Source organism: Danio rerio, chromosome 17, assembly GCF_049306965.1.
Source record: "Danio rerio strain Tuebingen ecotype United States chromosome 17, GRCz12tu, whole genome shotgun sequence".
In the NCBI taxonomy this organism is placed as follows: Eukaryota; Metazoa; Chordata; class Actinopteri; order Cypriniformes; family Danionidae; genus Danio; species Danio rerio.
The window spans coordinates 57,365,001-57,387,090 of NC_133192.1; the positions used below are offsets into that span (position 1 = coordinate 57,365,001).

Below are 22,090 nucleotides of genomic sequence, written 5' to 3' on the forward strand. Positions count from 1 at the left end.
ATCAGACCGATAATGATAACATTAAAAATAGCATTTATCGGCCGATAACAATATGGCCGCCAATTTATCGTGCATCCCGTTGCATCCCTAAAGCCGCCTTTCCACTGCACGCGACATTTGGACACGACTGTCGGAATACGCCCCCTTGTGGCAGTCGCACAGTGTTTAATTAATTAGCTTATTTTTTCATTCATTGATTCATTCATTCATTCATTCATTCATTCATCCGTCTTAGAAAACACACAAACACTAATTAATTAACTTATTTTTTAATTCATTCATTCATTCATTCATTCATTCTTTTGTGTTGGAATGCACACAAACACTAATTAATTACCTTATTTTTCATTCATTCATTTATTTATTCATTCATTCATTTATTCATTTTTCTTAGAAAACACAAACACTAAATAACTTTTTTTCATTCATTCATTCATTCATTCATTCATTTGTCTTAGAATGCACACAAACACTAATTAATTACCTTATTTTTTCATTTATTAATTTATTCATTCATTCATTCATTTTTAAATTTTTCTTAGAAAACAAACAAACACTAATTAACTTATTTTTTTCATTCATTCATTTATGTATTCATTTTTCTTAGAAAGCACACAAAATAAATTAATTCACTTATTTAATTTTGTTTTCATTCATTCATTCATTCATTTTTCATTTTTCTTAGAAAACACACAAACACTAATTAACTTATTTTTTCATTCATTCATTCATTCATTCATTCATTCATTCATTCATTCATTTGTCTTAGAATGCACACAAACACTAATTAATTACCTTATTTTTTCTTTCATTTATTCATTCATTCATTCATTTATTTATTCATTTTTCTTAGAAAACACACAAACACTAATTAACTAATTTTTTTCATTCATTCATTCATTCATTCATTCATTCATTCATTCGTCTTAGAATGCACACAAACACCAATTAATTCACTTATTTAATTTTGTTTTCATTCATTCATTCATTCATTCATTCATTCATTCAAAGATACCGGCTCAAAGATACCGGCCTAATTTTGACATCAGACCGATAATGATAACATTAAAAATAGCATTTATCGGCCGATTAAAAATATAGCCGCAAATTTATCGTGCATCCCTAAAGCCGCCTTTCCACTGCACGCGACATTTGGACACGACTGTCGGAATACGCCCCCTTGTGGCAGTCGCACAGTGTTTAATTAATTAACTTATTTTTTCATTCATTCATTAATTCATTTAGTGTTGTCGTGCCCCATGGGAGAGAAGCTGATTCACAGTGTCCAAAATAAAGGAGTGCAAAAGCAAGAGATTTTGTTCTCTGTGCGTTTACATGGTTTAATGAATAAATGATTACTAGAAACTCATAGACCGCTAAAATATTGGAGGGAATGTGGAGACAACATTAAAGATATATTTTTAATACTTTCTTACTTACATTTAAGAACAGAAAGTTTTTTTTAATATAGACTGCTTGTACAACACTGGAATACATCACATCGGGTCGGCCGGTCGCATACGGTCTAGTCGCAGGAGTTCAAATATATCAACGGATCCGCAGCTCAATTCGGATCCAAATTTTCCGCATACGGAGATGACCAGAACTCCACGCAGCTCCCAGACTACTCTCCATTGGAAATGAATGACTTCCAGTCTGTCGCTTGTCGCTTGTCGTGTGCAGTGGAAAGAAGGCTTAACTGATTCACAACTTCAGGATTTTAATTCACAACTGATTTGAGATGCACCCCAACTGCAGTAACAGTAAAACCTTCTCAGCCCTCTCCTTCTCAAACGTGTGCCTGTTTTGAAAACACACCAATTTAAGCTCCCCTGAAGAGAACAGACCAAATATCAATGTAAAATGTACCCCCTGAAAATAACGAAAAAGACTTTTGTTGTCACCTTTCATGTTGTTTTGCGGCTAGCAGAAGAGAATCGCTTCATTTTGGGAGCTAGCGGACGCCTCTTAATCGATGCCCGTTGAGCGCTGTGTGTCCGTTTGTGCGCAGACAGGCTAATGGCCGTATGATGGCTTATCAGAGCCACCGCTGCCGGATCAATCCAAGAAACCCAAGCACACTGTGTTATGTAGGTCAGTCAATACTTGCAGTAATGATGGAGTAATCTCCGTGACGTTCGATCCTCGCATGCCTTTTCTATTGTAGGCTTTTGCTGCACATGGGTTCACTTTACCTTGCTTCTCCCTCACACCAAAACGCGAGTCATTTACCATTACTTCTTACCACACCGCCCTTCCATTGGCACTCTGATAATCCAACATGTTTACATGTTTTCTAATGAATTAAAGCAACTAAAAGCCAAATACGAGTGTTGTGAGGCTTATGTGCTTATGTTTAAGTGAATAAATAAAGACAGTAGTGATTTCTAAATTAACTTATCTAAATTAACTTATTTAATAACGTTAAGCCAACGTTATTTAATGTGTTCCACATCATTTGTATAGTTTTTTTTTTTCGAAATAAACCCGTATCCCAAATTTGGTTCTTGAATGTGTGAACAGTAAAGCATTGCCGTTGCTTTTCACAACACTTAAAAGACATTTAGGGACTGAAGACAGCAAGTGATGAAGAGTTTCAGGTGTAATTTTGTCCCATTCTTCCTGCAAGCAAGACTTAAGGTGGGCAACAGTACTGGGTTTTTGTTGTCGCATTTTGCACTTTAAAATGCACCACACATTCTCTATTGGAGACCAGTCGGGACTGCAGACAGGCCAGTCGAGTATCTGTATCCTCTTCCTAAGCAGCCAAGACTTTGTAATGCATGCAGACACCTTATGTTAAATAACTAAATGACTTAACCCTTGTGTGTTGTTGGGGATGTTTTCATCCACTCTAGGGTGATTTTGAGTCTTCATTTGGCCACGACGTTGTCTGTGTTTCATCAAATGGGAGGATTTTTTGTGACAAATCTTATTTTGGCACATATGTTAAACACCCTGGGTAAATTGACTACCATTAGGAGATGTTTGGGACTGTTTTTGCCCCATTGACTTTCATTATAATCACATTTTTGAGGGCAAAGCCTTGAGAGCATATAATCCTTCATTCTTGATTGTTGCTGGTTTTCCCTGTTGGGAGGAGGTAAAAATTGTCATTTTAACTGTTGATCAAATGACCTTGTAACTTCCTTACAAATAAACAATACAAATAGATTGGAAACATAATGGTGTCAAGTCCTCTACTTCTCTTAAAGTGACAAAAAGAAAGTATATACAATATTTATACAAATTTTCCAAAACGTTTAATCCAGAATTGCAATACTTAATCAAGGGGCTCTGTTTTGACAGTCCATACGCAGAGCGCAAAACGCAGGGCGCAAACGCTTTCAGGGCGTGTCAGATAGCGTTTTGCTAATTTAAGGACGGGAAAATCTGCTTTGCGCCGTGGCGCATGGTCTAAAAGGGTTGAGTTTATTTTCTTAATGAGTTATAGGTGTGTTTTGAGAATAAACCAATCAGAGTCTCATCTCCCATTCCCTTTAAGAGTCAGCTGCGTCGTGCCATAAGCGCATTTTGATGTAAAGTAACTTCACTTTCGCTTTTGCTCTCTTGGATAGGGAAACCTTTACGCACAGACATCAATTAGTCTATAAATAATTAATTTTGTTTGTTAAGCGCAAATATTCGTTTCAAAACTATTTCTAAATTCAGTTCTAATTTCCAGCAAACGAATAAATAAACAATAATAACAAAGTGTGCTCAAAATACTGAGTTATTTCCAAATACACATGCCATGCCCCATATGGTCTAAAACCTGACAGGTGGGCAAATCTAAGCTTGTTTTAATAAAACAAATATAAATATGGATATAATAAATAATACTGCTAATAATAATAACATTATACAAAAGCAAATTTTTATGAATGAACTGAAAAAGACTCCCGAGATGAAGAAGACATAAAAGCAGTGATTTTTAAATCTTCATGTAGGCTAGAAATTAATGTTTTGTAATATTTTAATCATTTAAATTTATATCCGGTTTTTATCCTTATTATATATATCATTAATATATTATATCTTTTTCATATGTAAAGATATTTGCATATTGCATCTTGTGTGTAGTGTGTAAGCCAGGCGCACTTTGCGCCAGACAATAGACCGACTTTGTTCTGGTCTAAAGATCAGACTATTTACAGTTTCTCAAAATAGCAACGCGCCGAAACACGCCTGCTTTGTTAGACCAGAGCGTCTATGGGCGCACATATGAGCGCAAATGCATTTGCTATTTAAACAGCGTAGCGCAACACCTCAAAATGACCCTTGTGCCGAGATTAAAGTAGCAAAAGACTATTGCGCCACGTCTTGCGCCACATTGCACCAGGTGTATGATAGGGACCAAGGTCTTTAAACAGTAAGGAATTACAACTTTCTCAAACAAACACTAGCAATCAAGCAAACAATTCAGAACTATACGATTATAGCAAATGATCTAAATTCAAGTAATGATGTTGGCACAAAGTGGCATCGAAGAGGAGGTTTAAAGGGACAATATTTGACTCGATAAAGCTTAAAGTGACATTTAAAGACTTAACTAGGTTAATTAGGGTAAAATTAGGGTAATTAAGCAAGTCATTGTATAACAGTGGTTTGTTCTGTAGGGAATTCAAAACAAATATTGCTTAAGGGGGCAAATAATATTGACTTTAGTGTTTAAAAAAATTAAAAAAATCTTTAAATCTTGCCGAAATAAAACAAATGAGACTTTCTCTAGAAGAAAAAATATTCTAGGAAATACAGTGAAAAATTGTTCCTGAATCTGTTCAACATCTTTTGGGAAATATTTGGAAAGGAAACTATTCTCCTGACTTCAACTGTATGCACAGAGCGCTAGTGAAAGCTTGCTGCATGGGTTAATGCTTGTGAATGTCCTCTGTCCTGTGTCCTGCAGTGTGTTATGGGAGCCCATGGGTGATGGAAAACGTGTGATTTCTCTGGCTGAAAACCACGTGCTGCTGTGGGATCTCCAGGAGAGCTCGGCCAAGGCCACGGTGAGATTCGTGCCATTTTATAATTGCTGTGTTTCACAGCTATTCTCTTATAACTCACCATGTTCAGTCAAATTAATTTTTAGTTCCCGTTAGACGCCACTGAAAGGACATAATGCGTGTGGCTGTATGACTTGTGACATGTAGGGAATATATCGACAGAAGAATTGCATTCAAAATTTAAGTAAATTGTTAATCCGTGGCAGTTAATAGACTTACAAAAAGTGTTTGTTTTGGTAATCTTACATTAAAGTTTGACCATTGCATAGAAGGGCATTTTCAAAAACCCATAACAGAGGCTCTTTAATTGGTGATCAACATGTGTTAAAATCTCATTCATTACCCTTTGGTGAGTAATAGCTATTCTGGGCATAACCAATAACAGTGTCTCATCTCCCGTTTACATTTTAATTCTTACGTTTTTCATATTTAAAAATGTTTGTGTGCTGCTGCGCATCCCTGCGTGTGTAATGAGCAATGTGTGTTTTGACCATTGAACATTCAGGGCTCTATTTTGACGGTCCATGCGCAGAGCGCAAAACGCAGGGCGCAAACGCTAATCATTCATTTTGCTAATTTAAGGACGGGAAAATCTGCTTTGCGCCAAGGCGCATGGTCTATAAGGGTTGAGTTTATTTTCTTAATGAGTTATAGGTGTGTTTTGAGAATAAACCAATCAGAGCTTCATCTCTCATTACCTTTAAGAGCCAGCTGCGTCACGCCAAGAGCGCATTCACTATTTACAGGACGCAAAGTAAGTCTAAGTGGAAAAAATGAGCATTTCACAAGCAAACAGTTCACAGTTTATTAACAGAAAACTGTTAAACAGAGCATCTACTGCGTGAGAATGAGAGATAATGGATCTACTTTCACTTTCGCTCTTGGATTGGGAAACCTTTACGCACAGACATCAATTAGTCTATAAATAAATACTTTTGTTTGTTAAGCGCAAATATTTGTTTCAAAACTATTTCTAAATTCAGTTCTAATTTCCAGCAAACGAATAAATGAACAATAATAACAAAATGTGCTCAAAAACCTGAGTTATATCCTAAAACACATGCTGTGCCCCATATGCTCTAAAACCTGACAGGTGGGCAAATCTAAGCTTGTTTTTAATAAAACAAATATAAATATGGATATAATAAATAATACTGCTAATAATAATAACATTATACAAAAGCAAATTGTTATGAATGAACTGAAAAAGCCTCCCGAGATGAAGAAGACATAAAAGCAGTGATTTTTCATATTTATGTAGGCTAGAAAATAATATGTTTTGTAATATTTTAATCCTTTATATTTATATCCTATATCTATTCTTATTATATCCTATATATATCCTTAATATTTAATTTTTTTCATATGTAAAGATATTTGTCCATTGCTCTCTTGTGTGTATTAAGCAGTGTGTAAGCGAGGCGCAACTCTGCGCTGGAGTTTAGACCGGGTTTGTTTTGGTCTAATGAAAAATCTATTATAGTTTCTCAAAATAGCAACGCGCCAGCAGTGCGCCTCAGAACGCCCTCCTTTTTAGAGCAGAACGTCTATGGGCGCACATGAGCGCTAATGCATTTGCTATTTAAACAGTGTAGCGCAACGCCTCAAAACCACTCTTGCGCCAAGCTGAAACTACCAAAAGACTATTGTGCCGCGCCTTGCGCCACACTGCGCCGGGTGTATGATAGGGCCCCAAGGGTGTCACGATCCTCCAAATCCTCGATTCGATTACATTTTCGATTCTTAAGTCACTGTTCGATTTAATTTTCGATTATGAATAATTAATTAATTAATAACGAATTAATTATTTGTAGCCTACCGTTTAAACTACCTGACCTGCATGGTCTTTGTTTTACCGATAAACAAATCATACAGTAAATGAATAAAGGCAAGATACACACATAATTACCACCTGTCAATCACTTTTTCTGCAGGACTCGTGAATAGGCAGTGATCTGTGACGTTATAATGGCGCCGGTAAAAAAAGGTGCACAACCAACAGGAACCAGCCAACAGTATCTGAGGTGTTCGCTAAAATGACTAAGTAGAATTGAGTGAAAGATTGAAGCAGTGTACTCACCCGCTAACTGCCTGGACCTGCTGTCTCGAGCGCTTGACAGTGTGTGTGAGTCTGTGTGTGAATCTGTGTGTGTGTGGTCACGTGATGTGCGTTTCAGCGGTAGTGAGGAAGGAGGGCTGCTCATAAATGCTAAACGCCAGTGTGGATGTGGATCGTTGTCGTTCTAAAATGCCATTTAAAAACAAAGACCTATTAGTGTAAACAGTGCCTGAGTGTGTACTTCTCTTGAGCGGTTTTGCAACGGGAGCGGGGATCGCGATGCGCCTATAACTCACTGGAAATCCAAAATACTTCCACACCGGCGACTTCATTGAAAAAGGAGAGGGTTTAAGTTCTGTCGACGGGTCTCCTGCGTCTTTGCAGTTTAACAAGCACTTCAACAAGCATGGCCAAGCTGACGTGACATGAGGGCGTGGCAGCATCGACGATCCCATTTTTTGATTTGATAATCGAAATTGAGCATAAATTTCGATCGATTTCGATTTCAAATTTAAATCGTGACACCCTCAAGGAACATATCTTAAAGGTGTCGTGCTTGCACGTTTAGACTCGGCTTAAAGTTGTTCACAATCAAACCTCGCGCGCAACTGCAGCCGTAATGATGCGTGCACACAAATCGAACTTGTGCCAATGAATCAATAGCCCCTTTCACACATACAGACCTTTCCGGAAAATTGACGGCAATTTTCCGGAAAGGTCTGTATGTGTGAACAGGTCCTTTTTGAAAATACCGGTAAATTCGTTCTGGCTATTTTCCGGAAAGAGAAGTTGTAACATTACCGGTGATTTGCCGGAATGCTGCGCTGTGTGAATGCAGAAGGAATATTCCCGTAATAAGCGCGTGCACGTCTAGAACGTGCTGACGTGAGACGTCTGCTTTAGCCAATCACAACAGTCAGACGCATTTACGTCCGCGCGGTTTGTGAGAATAAAAGCCTTTGAATATTTTTCCAGACACATTTAGCTGCTAGAAGTTAGTCAGATCACGTTTATATGTTCTTCTTAATGCCAACTGTGTAAATAATCATTGATGAGATGCTTATGATAAGCCGTTGTTTGTTTACCTTCAAGCTTTGCGTGCGCCTGTGAGCGCCTGCACACGCACATATTATGAACATCTCGACATGCGAAAGTGATCCTGCGAAAGTTGTTCACAATATTGATCATCCACAGAGTTTGTAATTTAGTCAAATGTTTACAAATACAAGCGCAGCGGTTTGAAGCTCATTAATAATGAATGATGTCAGAATTTACCGGTATTTTGGAATGGATGTGTGAATGCTCTTTTCCGGAAAATTTCCGTAACGTCCTCGCCTGTGTGAACAGCGCTTTTTTGAATATACCGGTAAAGTCGTTCCGGAAATTTTCCAGAAATTTACCGGTATCACTGTGTGAAAGGGGCTAAAGATGTCACATTCGCTGTATGCACTAGTCGAGTATAAGCCAGCATTTACTTAGAACTAGGGATGTAACGGTATCAGAATTTCACGGTTTGATAATACCTCAGTATAAATGGCACGGTACGGTATTTATTAAATAATTTAAAGGAAAAACAAAACTAACGACTCGAAAAAAGTGCCAAAAGTGTTTATTTACCTTAACACTGAACATACCAATGACATACAAATCAGCCATCTATCTGTACGTTTCCAAACAGGAACTTCAATTTTTCAATTTTAATAACAAAAAAACTATTAAACCATGTAAAACAAATAAAGTTTCAATTTAGTATTCATGAAAACTCATCACATTCAACATTTAATCACTCACTCACTCAGATAGAGATGGGTTATTTAAGGAGAATGATCATATAACTATAATCTGGTAAACGCTGGGATCTCTGGGCATGTACCCGGCAACAGAAACCACCCTCTCATTTGGGGCTGAGGTTTCTGGGACAGAGAGATATGATTTAGCCCAGGTTGACAGCAGTGGGTAACGTTGTGCATTGTCTTTCCACCACTTGAGAGGACAAGCCATGAGTGAGATAGAGGTCTGTTTACGGAACAAGTCAATGTCTGCATCAATCTAACAAGTGTGCTGTGTTCTGCAGCCCCCATGACTGTTATTAGTCGTATTCCCCGACTTATATTTCACCACAGTCTGGCAGTGCCTGCATATTGTTTTTCTCTATGTCTGCCACCTTTTCTCCTTTTTCGTATCTTATTAGAAAGAAACCGAAATGCTTCCACACATCCCATTTAAAACCCGCTTTAGGTTCGATCATTTCCAGCTCTTTTTCTTCCCCGCTACTAGCAGCACACTCCATTTCTGCATTACTGGATCTGTAGTGACAACAGACCGCAAAGGATGATGGCCACGCCTGGGCTGATGGGAATTGTAGTTCCCGCTACCTCCCGTTCGCTTCATTCGCCTGAGCAAACTTTTCTCAGAAATATAGATTTATTGAGTCGTGCGCCTACGGTAATATTGAAAAACATTACTATTGCGGTATGACGGTATTTACAATATTGCTACATCCCTACTTAGAACCGTCTGAATCCCAGATCGCACTCATGTTTGCAGAGTCACAGGTCTTCATGTAACCTTGACTGGACATCTGACACGGCGTCACGCGCACAAACACCCTGGACGGAGGCTGCAGAAAAGGCCTGTGTTTGACATCACACTGCGCCACGCCACGAGCTCCCACTAATGCATGCAGGAGGAGTGGAGGTGATGTGGAGTGGCAGGGCCTGCTGAGCGCTGCGCCATTAACAGCAGAGCGAGGGGAGCGAGGGGCGGGAGGAGAGCCAGGATGTTCACAAAGCTCTCGGCGCAGAGAGATTCCAGCGGCGGCGTGAAGAATGCTAATCTGCCTCATGCAAATCTTTCCTCACACCGCCCCCATCCACACAACATACACACACACACACACACACACACACATATGCGCACAGGCAAACATCTATACACACACTCATAAAGCTCCTCCATCCGCACAACACAAACACATAGACACACACACACACACACACACACACACACACACATACAATAATGAAGCTTCTCCCATCTGCACAACACAAACACACACACAAATGCACAAACAAATGTACACACTCCTAAAGCTCCCCATTCCCATAACACACACACACACAAAGCTCCCCCATCTGAACAAAACACACACACACACACGCACACATAAAGTTTTCTCATCTACACAACACACACATAAACAAACAAACACATTTATACACACTCATGAAGCTCTCCCATCCACACAACTCCCCCCAAACACACACAAACATGTGTTACACACTCATAAAGCTCCCCTATTTACACAACACACACACACATATACACACACACAATCACACACACACACACAACCAAAAAGCTCCCCCATTCACACACACACACACACACGCATATATACACAAAAACACATGTAAACAAACATAATGAAGCTCCACCATCTGCACCACACACACACACACACACTCACACATTTTCCCCATTCACTCAACGCACACACACACACACACACACACAGAAACAAACAAACACACAAACATACACAAACAAACAAACACACACACACAAACGCGTGTATACACACTCATACAGCTTTCCCATTCCCATAACACACACACACACAAACACACACAAACATACACAAGCACACGGACACACACAAACAAACAAACACACACACAAACACACACACACACAAGCACACACACACAAACACGTGTATACACACTCATACAGCTCTCCCATCCACAAAACACACACACACATGAAGCATCTGCACAACACACACACACACTCACACATTTTCCCCATCCACCAAACACACACACACACACACACACAAACAAACACACAAACACACAGAAACAAACAAACAAACACACACACAAACACACACAAACAAACAAACAAACACACACAGACATACAAACAAACAAACACGCACATAAGCACACACACACAAACACGTGTATACACACTCATACAGCTCTCCCATCCACAAAACACACACACACACACAAACATATGTATAAACACTCAAGAACAACACACACACACACACACACAAATACACACAAACACAAGTACACACACTCATGAAGCTTTCCCATCCACACACACACATACACACACTTAAATAGTTTTTTCATCCACACAACACACACACACACACACACACACATACACACACAAACACATGTACACACACCTATGAACTCCACCATCTGCACAACACACACACACACACACACACACACACACACACACACACACACACACATTTTCCCCATCCACTCAACACACACACACACACAAACAAACACACACAAACATACACAAGCACACGGACACACACAAACAAACAAACACACACACAAACACACACACACACAAGCACACACACACACACACTTGTATACACACTCGTACAGCTCTCCCATCCACAAAACACACACACACATGAAGCATCTGCACAACACACACACACACTCACACATTTTCCCCATCCACCAAACACACACACACACACACACACAAACAAACACACAAACACACAGAAACAAACAAACAAACACACACACAAACACACACAAACAAACAAACAAACAAACACACACAGACATACAAACAAACAAACACGCACATAAGCACACACACACAAACACGTGTATACACACTCATACAGCTCTCCCATCCACAAAACACACACACACACACAAACATATGTATAAACACTCAAGAACAACACACACACACACACACACAAATACACACAAACACAAGTACACACACTCATGAAGCTTTCCCATCCACACACACACATACACACACTTAAATAGTTTTTTCATCCACACAACACACACACACACACACACACACATACACACACAAACACATGTACACACACCTATGAACTCCACCATCTGCACAACACACACACACACACACACACACACACACACACACACACACACACACACACACACACACATTTTCCCCATCCACTCAACACACACACACACACAAACAAACACACACACACAGAAACAAACAAACACACACACAAACATACACACACACAAACAAACAAACACACACACAAGCACACACACACACACACTTGTATACACACTCGTACAGCTCTCCCATCCACAAAACACACACACACAAACATATGTACACACACTCAAGAAGCTCCCTCAACTGGACAACACACACACACACAAATACAGTACACACACTCATGAAGCTTTCCCATCCACACACACACACACATGCGATCGTGCTACCCACTGCGCCACCGTGACACCCCAATGTGTCGCAAATGTTGCAGCTTTGTACAATATAGATAGTGTGAAGGCAGCTTAACAGCTTGAGTTCTGATGAATTGAAACTGCTGGCGTGGAACAAATCAATTGACGAAAGTGAAGGGGAAACGAAAACAGAGAGCATTGAATGTTTGCACTGAAGCCGCAGCATAATGAATGTGCTGCCATTGATTCAGATGTGTGTGTGTGTGTGTATGTGTGTGTGTGTGTGTGTGTGTGTGTGGATTGATTTTCCTCCTCAGATCTCGAGCAGCGCCACCCTGGAGGGTAAAGGACAGCTGAAGTTCACCGCGGGCAAGTGGAGTCCACATCACAACTGCACACAGCTGGCCACTGCCAACGACACGGCCATCCGAGGCTGGGACCTGCGCAGCATGAGGTGAGAGATCTCCAGACGGAGAGCCTCCTCTGGAAATATCACAAACTCTTACCGTACGTTCACACCGAAAGCGGCGAGAGCGTCCAAGGTCGCTCTGGCCGCCCTGGCGACAACTCTCTCTGCCTTCAGCTCCGGCGGCGAGAGCGGCAAAACTCGCTACATTGATCTCGTACTTAAAGGAGCCGTTGCAGCATATCAGTTACATTCCTGCATAAGACATGTTTTTAGCGTGAAAATGTTGCGCACTTCTTATCAAATTCATATAACAATGGAAGATCAAGTTGCGTGTGGTGTGGCTTTGCTCTATTTATCCAATATGTGTCCATATGTCTGAAATATCCTGAAGCAGCAGTACTGTTTTGTACTGTCAAATCGCGGAAGATTCCCGCTTTTTAAAGATAAATTTACATAACATTGATGAACATCAGTAACTCGCCAGTAACTTATTTAATGTATGTTCCTGTAAGAAAACATTGTAAATAATTGGAAATGCGGCGACCGCAATAATCAAACCCTTGGGAACAACTGTGGTCGGAACCAAAGTTCACAGGTCTGTGTTCCCTGAACTGCTATCAAGCGGTGGACGTCTTTATTCTGATTGCTTGCCGCCGAACCGCGTCATAGCTCATTACCATAAAGTTGACTTCATTTCAACTCTCCTCGACGCTCACGCCGGCGAAGACGCGCCGCGCTGCTCCTCGCCGCTTATCGTCGCCTATCGCCGCCGGCTCTCATTGAAAATGAATGACTTCCGGCTACTTTGACGCTGTCGCCGCTTTCGGTGTGAACGTACTGTTATTCTGCAGTGGTTTTGTCACAGATGCTGGTCTAAATATAATCGCCGACTACTTTTACATGGACACCACACCAGGGGCCTCATGTATCAACGCTGCGTACGCACAAAAACTTTGCGTACGCCAGGTTTCACGCTCAGAATCGCTCACGTTTGGATTTACTAACACTGAACTGAACGTGGGAATGTGCGCAGCTTCACGGCAGCTTCATGGCAGGCGTACGCACATTTTTTGAGCGTGTCTGTTTTATTTCCATTGGCGACTCCTAGAGGCAGTTGTCTTAAATTCCTCTCTACAAAGTGTCTGAGCCTTGCAATGGCAGCTGTATGAGACGGGTTCATCTAGCAGGTATATAAGGTTTCCATACCATACAGTTGACCAGCTAAACATTAAAGCACAATTTGCAGTGGTCGCCCGTTTTTTTCCCAATGTAATCTGAGCGATCTACTGCACGCACATCGCTATAAAGACACTATCTGAAGATGAATTTGCATGTGTGAATCAGAAACATTTCCATTCAATAAATGTGCATATAAAATATGATGCTTATTGATATGAACTTATTAATGATTCCTACTTGTCTTTCTCGTGATAAATAGTTGGCAAAATCTGATATGTAGCGGGGGAAAAAAGAAGAATGAGTTCATCAGACGCTGGATTCGAGCCGAGTTCATGCTCGAACGTATTAATTCATGATCACATGCGTCTAACGAGTAGCGCCACTGAAACTGTTAAGCTTCCTGCAACATTTTACAGATATAAATCACACTATTTCTTTTTTAATTCACTCAGTGCGATGTTCAGACCCAACTGTGTTAACCGCATCAGCTAAACTCTCCCACTCTATTTTTTTCTTTTGTTTTTAATTCCGGAGGACAAACTTGCAAATAACACCGTTTTTCTCCGCTCTACCTCCGAAAGGAGCACCTCCAATTCACATTCTGTTCAAAGTTTCTCTTTTTGCTTGCTTTTGCCATTGCTTTTTCGTTGGGTTTTTCCATTAGCATAGTCATTAGCATATTCATACGGGGGAGGAGGCAGGGAGGGGTTATGTGCTCGTGCATGTTGCGCTCAGTTTCACGTTCATTCAGATGTACAAAAGAATATGCGTGGGATTCGGCGTACGCAGTGTTTCAAACATCTGAATTTTTTTCTGCGTACGCACATTTACAGCTTTGTGCGTACGCAATGTTTTAGTAAGATTTCCACGCAAGTCTTCGTACATGAGGCCCCAGGACTCCAATGATTCGTCTTAATCTAAATAAGACAGTAATAGGATGAAGGTGTTTACATGAGCTGCTGTATGAATGTTCCTTTCATGTTATAGCACAGAGATCGATTAACATCATTACATTAGCATTCAATGCTAGTTTCCTAGCATGTGTGTGAGAGAAATAGAGCAAGCAAAGAAGTTTCTGGAAGGCGTGTATGTGTGGTTGTGTGTGCACGTACAAGTACGTGTGAGAGAAATAAAGCAAGCAGAGAAGCTTCTGCAAAAGTGTGTGTTTCTAGTTTAGACATGTGTGCATGTGTGTGTTTGCACGTGTGTTTGTGTGTGTGTGTGTGTGTGTGTGTGTGTGTGTGTGAGCAGAGAAGCTTCTGGAAGGTGCGTATGTGTGCATGCAGACATCCCAAGTCTCCCGAAAGTTCCGGGGGTTTCCTGCAAATGCACAGAGAGTCCCGGATGCCCGCAAGCGGATAATAATCTCCCGGAAATAAAGTCTCCTGCGCGGTCCTCAAATAATTCGCACACCCCTCTCCACTGCTTCACCCCCTTTTTTTTTTTACATACCCGCTAGTTGTCCGAGCCGTTTGCTTGCTGAAATCATTTTATTTGCATTTTACAAATTAGCTTAATTGACAGTGATTTAGTACTTAAATATATACACTCACCGGCCACTTTATTATGCTGCTTGTTAATGCAAATTTCTAATCAGCCAATCACATGGCAGCAACTCAATGCATTTAGGCATGTAGACATGGTGAAGACGATCTGCTGGATTTCGAATGGGGCGAGCATCAGAATGGGGAAGAAAGAGGATTTAGGTGACTTTGATTGTGGCATGGTTGTTGGTGCCAGACGGGCTGGGCTGAGTATTTCAGAAACTGCTGATCTACTGGGATTTTCAAGCACAACCATTACTAGGGTTTACAGAGCATGGTCTGAAAAAGAGGAAATATCCAGTGAGCGGCAGTTCTGTGGGCGCAAATGCCTTGTTGATGCCTGAGGAGAATGGCCAGACTGGCTCCAGCTGATAGAAAGGCAACAGTAACTCAAATAAGCACTCGTTACAACCGAGCTCTGCAGAAGAGCATCTCTGAACACACAACACGTCCAACCTTGAGGCGGATGGGCTACAGCAGCAGAAGAGCACACCGGGTGCCGCTCCTGTCAGCTAAGAACAGGAAACTGAGGCTACAATTCACACAGACTCACCAAAACTGGACAATAGAAGATTGGAGAAACGTTGCCTGCTCTGATGAGTCTCCATTTCTGCTGACACATTCGGATGGTCGGCTCAGGATTTGTTGTCAACAATTAAGCATCATGTCAATGCCACAGCCTACCGGAGTAGTGTTACTGACCATGTCCATCCCTTCATAAGCACAGTGTCTCCATCTTCTGATGGCCACTTCCAGCAGGATAAAACACCACAATCATCTCAGACTGGTTTCTTGAACATGACAATGAGTTCACTATACTCAAATGGCCTCCACAGTCCCCAGATCTCAATCCAATAGAGCAGCTTTGGGATGTGCTGGAACGGGAGATTGGCATCATGGATGTGCAGCCGACAAATCTGCAGCAACTGTGTGATGCTATCATGACAATATGGAGCAAAATCTCTGAGCAATATTTCCAGTGCCTTGTTGAATCTACGCCATGGAGGATTGAGGCAGTTCTGAGGGCAAAAATGGGGTCCAACCTGGTACTGGTAAGGTGTACCTAATAAAGTGGCCGGTGAGTGTATTTATAAGCAAAAAAAATTGTGGGCATGCACACTCCCCTATTTAGAACAAGGAAGGACCCCAACATTATTTTGCTTAAGACCCCCAAATGTACAGGGCCAACCCTGCCTGTGTACATGTTTGTACATGTGTGTGTGTGTGTGTGCATGTAAGTGGGTTTGAAAGAGAGAAAAGGAGGGAGCAAAGTGTGTGTGTGTGAGAGAGAGACAGAGAGAGAGAGAAATAGAGTGAGCAGAGAAGCTTCTAGAGAATATGTGTTTGCATGTGTGTGCGTCGGTGTGTGTGCATCTGTGCATGCATATGTTCGCGTGTGTGCATGTTCACATGTGTGTATGTGTCTATGTGTGTGTGTGTGTGAGAGAGAGAAAGCTTCAGGATAGAGTGTGTGTGTGTGTGTGTGTGTGTGTGTGTGTGTGTGTGTGTGTGTGTGTGTGTGTGTGTGTGTGTGTGTGTGTGTGTGTGTGTGTGTGTGTTTTGAGAGAAATGAATGTTCACACGAGCTCTGCTGGAGGAATAATAATCACAGCGTTATTGATCTCTGGATAACCGTCAGAGCTGATGAGGTGAGATACGGCAGAGAGGAGAAATCAAGACAGAAGATGATGATCGGATGAAACCCACACACACACACACACACGCAAACACATGCACAGAGAAATGCAGAGATGGAAATAAAGAAAGATTCAGTTCAATTCACCTTTATTTCCATAGCGCTTTTACTATTCAGATTGTGTCACAGCAGCTTCACATAGAAGATTACAGTGAATTAAAATGGTGTAGTCCAGGTTTCAGAGTTTAAGTTTAGTTCAGTTCAGAGTGGTTTAATAATCAATGCTGACAGTCTAAACACTGAAGAGCAAATCCATAGATGTACAGCTTTGCAGGTCCCGAACCATGCAAGCCAGTTGTGACAGCGGAGGACCAAACTTCACCAATTGGTGAAAGTAAAGGAAAAAAAGCCTCAAGAGAAACCAGGCTCAGTTGGGCATGACCATTTCTTCTATGGCCAAACGTCTTGTGCAGAGCTGCAATCTAGACGCTGAAACCTGGAGAGCGCTGGACTGTAAAAGCCAATGTCTCCCTTTACATTGAACTTTGAGCGTTTTGCATTCAGAGATGTTGTTTATGTTCACACAGCTACGTTACACACCAACTACAATTTAACATGTGATATTGTAGTGGACCAGCCCTTAAAAAATATATTTATTCCTTTGATTCAAAGCTGAAGATCATTCCTCTTCAGTCTTCATCATAGCTGAAATAAAACAAATAAGACTTTCTCCAGAAGAAAAAAATATTATAGGTGATACTGTGAAAAATCCCTGAATCTGTTAAACTCATTTGGGAAATATTTGAAGAAGAAAAGGTGGGCTAGTAATTTTGACTTCAGCTGTACGAGCTGCAGGGATCCACATGCTTTTAGCCTGTTTTCAGCTGGACGGATGCAAACATCAGGCCTTCATTCAACCTGTCTGGCTTCAGCATGATGTTGCCATGGAAACAGAGGGTTGATTTCTGGTGAACGTTGGGTTAAAAAGCCCAAAAAGCTCAGGCCGATCCACTCGGACACGTCCATTTATCAGCTGCAGTGCGGAACGGCACCTCGTAATGACTTCTGCAGCCGGGAAGGAGACTTTGGGAAGTGGACGCAGATTGTCCTGCGCTGTGTCCGCGGGCTTACGGATCAACACAAGCTAATCTCTGTCCGATTTTTACGTGTCGTGAGCTCACCCAGGCTTTCCTGATCCCAACCCAATTCCACATTTACAAGCATGAAGGACTCGGCTAACCTCATTTCTTGCTCCATTTCCTTGGCTGGGTCGAACATATTCCTGCTCTTTAACCACACTGTAGAAAACAGGATCGCATTTTGGTAGCATATACAACTGAAATGTAATCTATGCCACCTCAAACTATATTTGGGAGCATTTGTGTAAGTGCATAAAAGTGTTGCTTTGCTATCTGCGTTTAATGCAAAATGTTTCCCGCATGTGCACCAAATATAATCCTGAGATTAACCCATCACCAAATATAATTCTCAGATGAACCAATCGCCAAATATAACCCTCAGATGAACCAATCACCAAATATAATCCTCAGATGAACCAATCACCAAATATAATCCTCAGATTAACCAATCACCAAATATAACCCTCAGATGAACCAATCACCAAATATAATCCTCAGATTAACCAATCACCAAATATAACCCTCAGATGAACCAATCACCAAATATAATCCTCAGATTAACCAATTGCCAAATACAAGCCTCAGATTAACCGCTCACCAAATGTAATCCTCAGATTAACGAATCGCCAAATACAACCTTCAGATAACCAATCGCCAAATATAACCCTCAGATTATCCAATCACCAAATATAATCCTCAGATTAACCAATTGCCAAATACAAGCCTCAGATTAACCGCTCACCAAATGTAATCCTCAGATTAACGAATCGCCAAATACAACCTTCAGATAACCAATCGCCAAATATAACCCTCAGATTATCCAATCGCCAAATATAACCCTCAGATTAACCAATCGCCAAATACAACCCTCAGATCAACCAATCGCCAAATATAACCCTCAGATTAACCAATCGCCAAATATAACCCTCAGATTAACCAATCGCCAAATATAACCCTCAGATTAACCAATCGCCAAATATAACCCTCAGATTAACCAATCGCCAAATATATCCCTCAGATTAACCAATCGCCAAATATAACCTTCAGATAACCAATCGCCAAATATAACCCTCAGATTAACCAATTGCCAAATACAAGCCTCAGATTAACCGCTCACCAAATGTAATCCTCAGATTAACGAATCGCCAAATACAACCTTCAGATAACCAATCGCCAAATATAACCCTCAGATTATCCAATCGCCAAATATAACCCTCAGATTAACCAATCGCCAAATACAACCCTCAGATCAACCAATCGCCAAATATAACCCTCAGATTAACCAATCGCCAAATATAACCCTCAGATTAACCAATCGCCAAATATAACCCTCAGATTAACCAATCGCCAAATATAACCCTCAGATTAACCAATCGCCAAATATATCCCTCAGATTAACCAATCGCCAAATATAACCTTCAGATAACCAATCGCCAAATATAACCCTCAGATTAACCAATCGCCAAATATAACCCTCAGATTAACCAATCGCCAAATATAACCCTCAGATTAACCAATCGCCAAATATAACTCTCAGGTTAACCAATCGCCAAATATAACCCTCAGGTTAACCAATCGCCAAATATAACCCTCAGATTAACCAATCGCCAAATACAACCCTTAGATCAACCAATCGCCAAATACAACCCTCAGATTAACCAATCGCCAAATACAACCCTCAGATCAACCAATCGTCAAATATAACCCTCAGATTAACCAATCACCAAATACAACCCTCAGATTAACCAATCGCCAAATACAACCCTCAGATCAACCAATCGTCAAATATTACCCTCAGATCAACCAATCGTCAAATACAACCCTCAGATTAACCCTCAGATTAACCAATCGCCAAATATAACCCTTAGAATAACCAATCGCCAAATATAACCCTCAGATTAACCAATCGCCAAATATAACCCTCAGAATAACCAATCGCCAAATATAACCCTCAGATTAACCAATCGCCAAATATAACCCTCAGAATAACCAATCGCCAAATATAACCCTCAGATTAACCAATCGCCAAATATAACCCTCAGATTAACCAATCGCCAAATATAACCCTCAGATTAACCAATCGCCAAATATAACCCTCAGATGAAGCAATCGGCAAGTATAACCCTCAGCTTAATCGATTTACCAAAAATTGACAAAGTGAATGGTCTGATTAACCAATTTACTAAAATAATCTTAATTAATCATTAATTGATTTCCAAAATACTTTCCAGACTTATACATTGTCAAAATAATGGTCGGATTTATCGATTAAAAAGTAAAATGATAAAATGTAGATGCCATAATAATAATTTGCCAACATTTTCAACAGATGAACAGATCGATTTCGTCCCCCCAAAAAATAAAAATTCCAAAATTTTACCAAAATAATCGTCAAATTGATGGGCAAAAAATCATTTGATCTATTTATTGACAAAATAATTGTCTGATTAACTGGTTGTAAAAATAATTATCAGATGAATCGACTGTGAAAATAATGATCCAATTAACAGATTGGCAGTGTTTGGCAGATGAATTGATTGTCAAAAATAGCTGCCACAATAATATATTGTCATAATAACGACACGTTAACCAATATATGTCGATTAGATTAATTGATTGCTGAAGTAGTTGCTAGTCGTAGCTCTAGATGAAATATGAATGTCCTCTGCTATTGAATTAATATTTCTGCTCCATAAAAAAGACTCTTTGTATTAACATGGCTCTCCACAATCTACGTAGAGCTCGACTTGAATGGACACTTAATTGATGCACTATACACTCCTCCACATCAAATATTTCACTTCCTGTTTTAATGAGATTTTTAATTAGCATGTTAATTGTCTAATGAGTGTGTGGCAAGATAGCTGCTAATGGGAGTGGAAAAACGCAGACGTGATGGTGCAGTAATACATCTGGACTGTGTTGAGTCCATACAGATGAGCCACTTGCTAGTCATTATTCTTCTCTTATTCATTTGTACAAAATGTTAAGATGAAGGATACATCAATAAATATTAGTCAACATTCACTTTTAAAAAAACAATAATATGATGAAAATACATATAATTCTGTTTTAGAAATGCCATGTGGAGTCTGGTTTGAGGTTAGCATCTTGAGCTAAAGCACAAAATAGTGGAAAAATGTCAACTCTGTTGTCAACTGTGTAACGGGTTTAGAAAGTTTAACAATGAATTAATCAACAATTGATAACAATTAAATAGTCTGTCACGTTTCAGCATTTTGCATTATTTTACATTAATAATGGATTCAGTTTACATTAATGCTTCTGGACTGTGTTGAGTCCATACAGATGAGCCACTCACACGCGCAAACACACTAGTTATTATTCCTCCCTCATTAATTCGAACAAACTATTTAAGATACTCAATCAGTAGATTGGTCATTTGTGAATGGTTACTGGTTTGAGATTAGCATCATGAGCTAAAGTACAAAATGGTGAAACAAAATGCCAACACTGTCAAATCTGTTAGTCAACTTTGTCACCATCCAATTGTTACTGTCAACTCTGTTGTCTGTACTGTCGGCTCTGTTACTGTCAGGACTGTTAACTTCAACTCTGTCACTGTCAACTCTGTCACTGTCAATTTTGTTAAATCAACTCTGTTACTGTCAACTATGTTACTGTCAACTCTGTTACTGTCAACCCTGTTACTGTCAACATTGTCACCGTCAACTCAGTTACCTTCAACTTTGCCACTATCAATTCTCTCAAAGCTCTGTTACTGTCAACTGTGTTAGGTTAACTCTTTTTCGTCAACTCAGTTACCTTCAACTTTGTCACCGTTAACTGTGTTCCCATCGACTCTGGTACGTCAACTCTGTCACCGTCAACTCAGTTACCTTCAA

General features: G+C 40.3%; 1 protein-coding gene across 4 annotated transcripts in view; it reads left to right on the forward strand.

Annotated features, from left to right (window-relative positions):
- The window catches only part of eipr1 (EARP complex and GARP complex interacting protein 1), an 87,271-nt gene that overhangs the window by 16,162 nt on the left and 49,019 nt on the right, over positions 1-22,090 (forward strand). For all 4 annotated transcript variants that reach the window (XM_073927204.1, NM_001430912.1, NM_001430911.1 and 1 more), the window contains 2 exon segments: positions 4,910-5,009; positions 12,635-12,771. In XM_073927204.1, coding sequence (XP_073783305.1) covers positions 4,910-5,009; positions 12,635-12,771 — 237 coding nt within the window.